The sequence below is a fragment of the Chaetodon trifascialis genome, chromosome 19 (genome assembly GCF_039877785.1).
Source record: "Chaetodon trifascialis isolate fChaTrf1 chromosome 19, fChaTrf1.hap1, whole genome shotgun sequence".
Classification (NCBI taxonomy): domain Eukaryota; kingdom Metazoa; phylum Chordata; class Actinopteri; order Chaetodontiformes; family Chaetodontidae; genus Chaetodon; species Chaetodon trifascialis.
In genome coordinates this window covers 9762864-9772762 of record NC_092074.1, presented here as the reverse complement: position 1 = coordinate 9772762, position 9899 = coordinate 9762864, and the positions used below count along the sequence as shown (strand labels likewise).

Sequence of the window (9899 nt, the reverse complement as noted above, 5' to 3'; positions counted from 1 at the left end):
CCCGAACTCAAACTATCTTTACTGCTCATCTGACACTGTTTAGAGTAAACTCCTGGTTTATTTTGGAGATTTCTGTCCCTGTGTTGACCCTTGTTTCTCCTTCCTGGGTCCCCTCATGGTCCTGGCCTTTTCTTCGTCTACACAGTGACTACTGATGGATTAAAGGAGAGAATATTGGTAACACTTCACATAGTGAACCTACTGTATCTCCAACTTTCAAACCAGTTGTCAGTATGAGGAGGTGTTTTACATTTTGAAGGAAACGGCGGTTGTCTTTTTTTGTTTTACTCCTGTGTAACTCTGGCAGTTCCATTAGGTGTATGGGCATTACAGCCTGTGGCAAAGAGCCAAAGGGCTCTGTTAGACCATGATCACAGACCGAAGGGCTTCGTCATCACTATCACTTTGTAGCCATGGCTCGTGGGGCTGCATAGTTCTACTCTGCTCTGTCTCTGACAATGCATCAAAGGTTTGACTTGACATGCCAACTCAGTGTTCACAGATGTCAGAAGCAGTTTTCTTTCCCCGTCCTGGACTTCTGCTCCATCCAGGTGGCTTATTCTAACAATCACAACCCCACCTCTCTGTCTTCGCCTGGGGCAACATCTGCCATCCTACATTTTGAGTGTTACAATCAGAAATTCCCCCCAGAAACCAGTTTGTTGTTCAGATTAGCAAGATTTGTTTGGCAGTGCCACAAAAGCTGTGGTCCCTGCATTCTACCAACCAACCAACCAACCAACCAACAACGGGGGCTTCCTGCAGTCTTTCCGGGGTGGCCAGCACCGCCTCCGCCGCCATCCACCAAGTGTGTGAAAGGGGAGAGCAAAAGGTTTTTCTGCATGTCAGATTTCTGTTTGCCCTGTTCCTCTTCCCTGTCCCCTCTCTTGATTTTGATCTGGAAATGTCCGATAGCTTTTATTTAATGTGGAAAAAGAACACAGAAATAAATTATTTGATTTTTTTAATGCTGTAAACTGGGTTATCTTGTCTGCTGTCTAGTGGTTTTTCATTTAAAACAGAATTCACACTCAAAAGCTGTATGATAGAGTCACAATCAGGCATCTAAAAGAATTGTTTATTTCATCACATCCTGTTTCATATCTACATAGAGACAAAAAAGTGTCCACTATTTTACATCACACTTACCCTAAAACAGTATTATTGCATATAAACAGGCAGTTGTACATTAAGCATATCAGATGGCACATGAAGTCACAGAAAATATGTTGTCTTTAAACAAAAGCCAAGTGAGTAGAGTTCAAATGTTTCTTGTATCTTTTCTGTCTGAACTATGGCTATAAGTTTTTGAGAAATGATTCCGTATTTTTTCACAAAATTTAAACTGCAACTTTGCGACGAGACATTCTTCGGCAGAACGTGTCAGCCAAAATGTCTCTGTTATCTGTCTTTGTCTGAGCCAGATTAAAACATAAACCACAATGAGCTGGTTCAAGAAAATGTCACTTGTGAAAAACCATGAACTTCTGCACCCAGTGGCTTCAATGTTTGTGCTTTTCCAGCCAACAGAAATCACTCTGCAACAGGTCTGTGTGTGAATAGACTTGGACAAAGTCATGCACTTAAAGAAAGAAACATTTTGCAAGCAGCAAAATAATGAATTCATAGCAGAGTTAGCCTATATTGTACATCAAAATCTGTTTTATGCTACATATTTTTGTAGGATTATTGTATTTGTATGTGCGTCTCACAGTAACTTATGAACAAATTGAATAAAACATTTACATTTTCACAAAATTCACATTTAAACGAAACATTAATTCTAATGAACTTATGTGAAGGTTTCTAAAATTTTTGGGAAAAGTTCAGCATTTCGGGAAACAGTTGTTTGCTTTCTTGCCAAGAGTTACATGAGAAGATATGAAGGTAAGGTTAGTCAAGAGATGCTTAGCTTAGCATAAAGACAAAGGGGAAAGAGCTAGCCTGGCTCTGTCCAAAAGCAGCTAAAGCTAACCAAATTAACACTTCATATCTTTTTTAGCAATTAGTAAGGTATCCAGCAAAGACTCCAGGATGTTTTTGTATGGATTAAACAGGCTCACTAGTGAGCTTTTACAGCTGCTGGAAGGTGTTTTTTTGTTCGTTTGGACAGAGCCAGACTAGGTAAATGTATGCTAAGTTAAGCTAATTGGCAGCTAGCTAAAGGTAATGGACACAAGTGAAAGTGGTATCAATGTTTTCATCTAATTCTTGGCAAGAAAGTGAATCAATTCATCAAAATGTTTAACAATTCCTATAAACATCCTACATATGTAGCAAGAAATAAAATGTTATTTACACTAACATGACTGACCCCAAGTCAGCTACATATACAGTACACATATTTACATTGTTTATGTCATGTAATTCTTCTACAGCCCTTTATTATTACTTGACAGAAAACCTGCTGGTCCACACTTTCCCCTCGACTCCACAAAGCCAGAACCTCAATTCACCAGCAACGCCTTCATCTCGTCAGTTACCCTGCTAATGCATTTGTTTTTACAAGCAGCAAAATTATTTTTTATGTCAAAGTGCATCTCGCCAACCCTGCCAATCCATTAGAGTCAACATCACCTGACTGCTTTCAGACAAGTGCTCACATTGGTACATTGGTACTTTTTTTTTTGGGGGGGGGGGGGGGGGGGTTACAAAGCTGACCTTTGTGCAGCCTGTGCAAATTGTGCCCTACACTCTGTCTCACTCTGTGGACCGACCAGATGAGTCATAGCCAAACAGCCCAGGGTGATTGGAGATGCGGTAGTCATAGCGATGGGGATGTTTGCTGAACCTCCTTTACAAGAGCATCAGCCACTGGTCACTGACAAAAGGAACCCGAAGGGGTCTCATCAGAACTCGTCCTCGGAGCTGTCGGCCAGCAGCATGGCCTGGTCCTGACGGCTGGTCCCAGGCTCTCGGGGTTGCTGGGGAAGAAAAGTAAACTTAGGAGACTGATCCTCAATAACAAAGGAAACAAGTGACAATGAGTGATAAATACAAGTGGGGTATTAACCTCTGGCTGTCTGACCTTCCTCCTCTGGTGTTTGAAGCTGTTCCTCCTTTTGCGGTGAATCATCCTGATGCTATAGAGGGCACCAACGATTAGCAGGGCCCCAGTGATGCCAATGCCCACAGGGGCCAGCATCCCAGACACATAACCCGCCTGCCGAGGGTGCACACGCAGAGGTCAAAACGGAGCAGAGTCGTACACACATCTAATCCAGGTAAATCCATTTAAGCTCTCTTGTACCCCAAGCTGGTGGCTGTAGTTCTTACGAAATCTTACTCAGACAGGAGTAAATGGTTCATTTGTTATGGACTATTTTCAACCGGGGAGTAACACACATTTGATGCTCAAGAGATAATTTAAGGTCGCAGAATGGTATGTGTGTTGGATAATTGAGTCGAGATAAACAATAGAAATAGTGTTTATGATAATGAAGGAACACGTCTCCCAGTGCAACAATGTGGCTCACTCATGTCTTTAATAGTTTCTCGGTAACAATGGAGCTCTATGGCACAGAGAAATAAGCTATAAGGCACTGGATACAGAGGACTTATTAGTAGGATCAATTTGTTGCTAGTTCAGGTGTTTTCATGGGATTTGTTGACAATGAGAAACACATAAAACACATAAGAGAATATTGTCAGCTTCGTCCATAATACCACATTAGTGAAGGAGCGAAGGAAACTGGCATTTTGTGACGGACAACCAAGACTTTTCAAGGACAGCAGGTGGCAGTCTTACCTTTTCTCTGATCAGTTCTACCCAGCTCCGCACTGGAAGAAAAGAGCCACAGATTTAGCAGGAAACATCCTGCAAAGCTATTTCTGTCTTATAAAGGTAGCAGATTAAATGTTCTGTGTTTCTGACCTTAGCAAGTGAAGGTATGAGCGTTAAATACATTGTTTTAAATTCCAAGGCTCATGAAAAAACGATTTAAAACCATGTTCTCATACTCAGCCCCTGGTTGCGTTGAACCCAGACGGGAGGTGGAGGGATGAGGCTGTACGGAGGCTGCGTTGAGGATGTTTTAGGTGTTTCTGTTAAGTCCTCTTCACTGTCATCCTCCACCGATTCCTCAGAGTTCTCATCATCCTCATCTTCATCTGGCTCCTCTGTGGGGAAGAAAGCGCAATGATCTTCTCAGCAGCACAAGAAACAAGGGTCATGTTTATGATTGACATTTTAAAAGAAAATCTAAATTGAAATGAAACTGTTTTCAGTTGGCAATAAAACTCGTCTCACCCTCAGACTCCATCTCCTCTAACCCTGATCTGGATTTATGTGCCTGATGGGTTGCCATGGTTACTGTTGTCATAGCATGCTGGAAGGATGAGAGGGAGGATGAGCCAGTGGTGGGCAAGCTCTCCTCAAGAGTTGGTGTTCTCACAGCACCTACGTGTCACAAATCACATGGCACAAGGAGAAAAGAAGAGAAGTAGAGATTTTCACACACTGTGTGTACAACAGCAACCACGACTCACGGCTCATTCTAACATAGAATTATGTGTGAGAGGTTTGGTCTGTGCTGACATCTACAAAATGAATTCTGATATCTGAAAAAAATGCTACAATTCGAAATTTACTATCAAATCCATCACATCTTCCTTGTGCATCCAAGTGTTGGTAAGAAACTCTAATGTGATTTAAGAGATGGTAAACGTAAACACCAGCACTGCCATTGCAAGTTATGGTGGAAATTCAAGGATACAATAAACAGGCATGCTCAGAATAATGGATTGTCATGCAAAGTCTGGTACTTATAGTAAACAGAACTGTGTTACATTACATTAAGTAATTGTTTCATAAAGCATTTTTGTTTTGACACTGAGAGTCATTCAGTCGCTCTGGTCCTGCCGCTTCACCTCTCTCTGAATGATCTTCCGGTACAGCTCCGGCTTGCCGCGGTGAAGCAGACGGATCTGACGAGGTGATTGGCTCCAGCAGCTCAGCGCCAGACGTCTGCCAAGGTGACGTCCAGTCTGGCATCAGCAGGGGTGGGGCACGCGAGGGACCGTCGCTGTCTGTCTCCACGGTGACCAGCTGGTCCAGGTCCACCTGGACCATCCCTCCGGTCGCCATGGCAGCAGGAGGCTGATCGCTGCCGGGCGCTGGTGTGACCGACCCCTCCGGTGTGACATCCTCAAAAGGCTCAAAGATGAGAGGGAGGGCCTCTGATGACATGGTGCCCTCTGTGGCTTCGTCCTGGGACAGCGGCACCGCAGTGTCCACTGTTATCGTGTCAACACAAGCACAGAGAATGAGGGTCAGGATATGTGGAGTGGTCAGCTATCTATTTTCCAAATGGCAGGGCTGTCTTGGTAAAAGTCTGAAAATGTTTTTCTGATGAGGCTCGATTTAGTGAGTGAACTAGGGCAAGTGAATGAGGACACGCTGAGGGTGTAGCAGTTTCTCCACACAAAACTTTGCTGACAGCTAAAAATGTGTATGTTTTCTATTGCGAAACAGCAACTGTATAGCACTTTATAAGAGAATGCATTGAACCAGGTGCCTCTTCAGTCATGCAGTTTCCTCATTAGGAGCACTTGCACTTTCACAGCTGAGTCCCTGGTGCAGCTATGGCACAATGAAAGGGGTATTGTTTGAAAAATGGTTCTTTCTAGATAAGAAGCTGCCACAGAGGGGGCTGTCAGTGGGAAGGAAATGTTACTGCATATCTCTCAGGCATTTCCTTTAGTCCAAAGCATTTCTAAAGTAGGCTGAAAAATGCTTATAAAGACTGCACTCCCTTTACATAATGCCGTTTTGGGAGTTGAGGTTTTTTTTTTTTCTTTTCTTTTGGGAGGAAGCTTCAACAAACAGACAAACCCCAAATGGATGGCAGGAACACATATTGGCTCAGGCAGACTCCTTTAATCCATTTCCCTCTCCTGCCTCACTGAATAATAACCTGCCTGCTTCTTTACAGTAGTCTGGATGTGGAGGGTGGAGGGTGGGGAAGAAAGAGGGGCGGGGGGTATAGATATAGAGAAAGAGGGGTTTAATCCTCCAAAGACTTGTGTAACACACCCTGCCACCAGCCTTTTCCTGGCAATTGTGTGTGTGTGTTCTTTTTTGTTTCCAGGCTGGAGTCAGGAATAGAAAGTAATTAGACTGCCATGGGTCCCAGCTGGGGTTCAAAGTGGAGCGTGGAAAAGCGAGCGCCTTCTTTGCCAATCATCAAAGGCAATCTTTGCCACTAGACGTGTCGCTTTCATTTCCGCCTCGCTTTTTAATGAAGCCTCCTGAAACCCTGCAAACTCCAGCAAGCCGGAAAATAAAATGTTGTGGAGGGAATTCTGATAGGGTGACTGCAGAGTTTTACCTTAAACGACTCTGCGTCTGTAATTTTGAACACGTTGAATGAAGGACTAATAATTGTATCACACAAGGTTTTACATAAAAATCCAGGCATGTCCCTTTTCCATCAACAATAATTATGCTTCTCTAATTCCTCTGACTCACCTCCGCCAGGCCTCGCTGCCTCAGTCCACAGGCTTTCTGGTCCATCCTCTCTAGGCATCAGGTTTGGTCCGATTTCAGGCAACAGGGGCTCTGGGAGGGAGGATACTGTAGTTCCATCATGGCCCCAAATTGACAAAAGAGTGGCGGTCTGAGATGAGACAAAGACCGAGGGTGGGATGGGGCTGTGGGAGGTCAGTTTCTGGATCTGTTCTCCAGGATTGGGAGGATCTGTAGAGGATGGCAAGCTTGTTTCTGGGTCTTCTGTTTCTTGGTCTTTGGCCTCCCTTGCTGTGATGCTCAGCTGTGGTGGTGGTGCTGTGGAGGAGGCTGAAAATCCATCTGGAGTCAACCATGAGGCACTCGCGGTTATGTCCAACTGCTTCCTCCCACCTGTAGGACCGAATATGGGCGCACTGGTGACAGATGCGTCCTCGTGTTTGCCCTCTGGATCCACAGGCGGAACTGAAGCTCCCCCCGACTGTCTTTGACCGTCTCCCATCTCAGATCTGCTCTCGACCTTCTTTCCCTCGCTCCTTTGGCTCCATGCCTCTCCGCCAGCCTCACTCGGCCCAGATCTTCCAGCGAGGCTGTCCCCGTTTTCTGTGCGCGTCACTAGAGCTGTCCCCTCAGGGCCAGCCCCTCCTCCTACTCCCAATATCAGGCCGGTCACACGCTCTGTATCTGAGGGTTCAGACTTCACACCTGTGGTGTGCGTTGACCCGACAGTTGTTAATGAGCGGGCACACGACCCATCACAGTCGCTGTCCTGCGTGCGGCTGAAGTCTGAGAGGCGGACAGGGGTCCCGGAGATACAGAGACAGGTCCCGGCCAAGAGGAGGCGATGGAGCGTCCCAAACATCAACATCTCTGTCTCGTCTCAGTGCCTGCTGAGAGTGGACGCACAATGACAAATACTGATAAGCTTAGCTGAGGCAACTTCTACGCCCTGTCACCCACGCAGACATGCGGACAGAGAGACAAAGCGGGGGTGGTGGTGTGTCTGCGAGGGAAGATGAGGTGACAGGGCACATTACTAAGGTGTGCAGCCGCAGATTAAAGGGTCGGAATGCAACGGGAGAACTTCACACAGCCTGTGACAAGCACGGAGAACAGGATTAACTGTGCAGTGCTGCCTGCATTTGCCTTGATGCTGCAGTTTCACCGTTTTTTAATAATTCGGATGAGATTCCTTTTCATCTCAGCCTCCTCTGTTCATTTTGTATAAACAGAGGGAAATGCAGGGCGCGCACGCACAGAGGGAGAGCGACACACACACACACACACACACACACACACACACACAGGGGGGGGGGGGGGGGAGAATCTGACACAGCAATCCTTCGCACCCCTCCGCGCTGCGCCTATAAATAGCACCAGGTTTTCTACCCTGTAGGATCCTCTACAGATGGATCCATGAATGTTACGAACGTTATGAATGCTCATTTTCACATTACACAGAGCTGCATCTTCAGGGAAAAAGGACACTTTTCAAGCAGGACTCTGCATGTCATCAAATGCTAAAAACAAAGCAAACAACAGCAATAATAATCAAATAATCTGTGATGCTGTGGGAAAAGGGAGAGAAATGACGTGAGGTGCGAACGGGTGACACCCTTTCACACTGCCCGAGTCAGACAACACGTCTGAGAAGAAAGCATCATCCAGACCCGATGATGATGATGATGATGATGATGATGATGATGATGATGATGATGATGATGATGATGCAGATGATGATGATGATGATGATGATGATGATGCATGGTCCAACAATGTCACAACACACAGCTACTTCTCATGCCTGCGCACCTCCCCTGTGATCAATACAGTTAACGCACTCCGCCGGTACGCTCGTGCAGTCCACCACCTGGAAACACAACGGCTCGAGCACTTGCACTGTCAACAAATTGCGGTGTTGAATCACGTTTCACCAAATCTTGACAGCACAGAATTGCCATGTTGGAGCTAATCATAGCCGCACAGAGGCTGGAAGGCGCCCCCCTTCCATCGCACCATCATATTCTGGCACTGGGGAGCGAAATGCACATGAGGTAACGATTAAAAATAGAACTGTCTTTTACCTGCCAGAGTTCATGACGGATCGATGTGCCTGGAGGACGCAGAGCTTCTCTCGCACTGTGCAAAAATGAATAAATAACTACATAAATAACACAGTTCGTGCGGATACAAATGCAGGAGAGTCTGGTGTGGAAAGCAAGCTGAAGGAGAGGCTTGTTGTTGTGCAGCGCAGCGTCACTCAGTCTTCTCTACGTATGTCCGCCTGCTTCACAAGCGCTGCCACCAGATGCTTAAAGTCTGCACGATTCACTCTAACTGACGGCTTTGACATCGGCGTTATGATAAACGGCGCTGTTGCCGTCCACCGCATCTAGTCCTTGATTGATCGTTTTCACTGCCTTTACTCTTATTTTCACTGACTTTCCCAAAGGGTCACATGAGGCTCTCGGTGGTGCTGAATGGACAGCTCCTTCACCTCAAGTGAAGGGTCGCCTGCTGCTCACACGCAGAGCAGCGGGGACCAGAAGGCTGTGACAGCGTCTCTAAACTTCATTTACGAAGAAAACGTCTTTCACTTTCTTATGCTAATCTAAGTATTACATAAACCTGTTTTTAAAATGCTGGATTGACATGAATGTGATCACACACGAGAGGCAAACATTTTAAGTCCAGCAGTATTTACCTGACATAAATGGTACATTGTAAATGGCTTTTATCCACACTTCCAAACGCTGATTTCAACTTTGAAGAAGCACATCTGAAAAAATATCTGAAGTCAATTAAGTAAACTTGTTACAATGCTTAATCACGCACTCCCATATTTTACCTGCTATTATTTTGCAACTACTATTTATTTATTTATTTTTTGTTTTGTGGGCAGCTAAATCAATTCTGTATGACTGCACTGGCCCTTTCAAAAAGCGCAGTCACTCCAAAATAGCCCAGCATAGAAGCAGGTGCATGCAGGAGAGCAAAGACAGCTTCAGGAGGAAGCTGGAGGAGCGCCTTCGGGGGAAGGACAACAGAGAGGTTTGGAGAGGCCTGAAAACCGTCTTAGGCCACAGCATTGATAGCAGGAGGGGCCCTGAATCTGGACACAGGAAATGGAGAAATGAGCTGAATCTGTTTTTCAATAGATTAGACTCTTCCCCCGTTGGTGTGGAAGACGTAGTGATCTACCTGCTTCACAGAGCCCGTTCTCATGTGGATAACACGGGAAACACGGCGAGGCTCATGTTTTTTGACTTCTCCGGTGCGTTCAGCATAATCCAACCATCACTGCTCAGGGGGAAGCTGGGAGGAGCTGGAGTGGGCTGCCTCCTGACCGCGTGGACCATCAACTACCTCACCTGCAGGCCACAGTGTGAGGCAGTTTGCAGCACGGGGGCTTCGCAGGGTGCAGGTGCTCTCT

At 45.8% G+C, this 9899-nt stretch overlaps 1 protein-coding gene across 4 annotated transcripts; it reads right to left on the bottom strand.

Moving 5' to 3' along the window:
- Positions 1-1064: 1064 nt before the first annotated feature.
- LOC139347388 (mediator of DNA damage checkpoint protein 1-like) lies at positions 1065-8970 on the bottom strand. 4 transcript variants are annotated; one of them, XM_070986953.1, is made up of 8 exons: positions 8551-8970; positions 6470-7356; positions 4870-5235; positions 4250-4399; positions 3961-4119; positions 3749-3780; positions 3014-3163; positions 1065-2924 (listed from the first exon to the last, which is right to left on the bottom strand). In XM_070986953.1, exons 2-8 carry the CDS (start codon positions 7332-7334, stop codon positions 2850-2852), a joined length of 1797 nt encoding a protein of 598 aa, XP_070843054.1. In that variant the 5' UTR covers positions 7335-7356; positions 8551-8970; the 3' UTR covers positions 1065-2849. The 4 variants fall into 4 exon arrangements, with proteins under 4 accessions (XP_070843054.1, XP_070843055.1, XP_070843057.1 ...); XM_070986954.1 differs by having other exon boundaries at positions 6470-7353; positions 8551-8871; XM_070986956.1 differs by having other exon boundaries at positions 3029-3163; positions 6470-7353; positions 8551-8871.
- Between the last annotated feature and the right edge of the window lie 929 nt (positions 8971-9899).

What these genes read in the sequence shown, in the direction of transcription:
- LOC139347388 (XM_070986953.1), bottom strand. Translation starts at nt 7,334, where the DNA reads ATGTTGATGTTTGGGACGCTCCATCGCCTCCTCTTGGCCGGGACCTGT. An exon ending in GGCAGCGAGGCCTGGCGGAG is followed by an intron (nt 5,236 to 6,469) that starts GTGAGTCAGAGG and finishes ACACGATAACAG; the next exon opens with TGGACACTGCGGTGCCGCTG. An exon ending in AGAGGAGATGGAGTCTGAGG is followed by an intron (nt 4,120 to 4,249) that starts GTGAGACGAGTT and finishes TCTTCCCCACAG; the next exon opens with AGGAGCCAGATGAAGATGAG.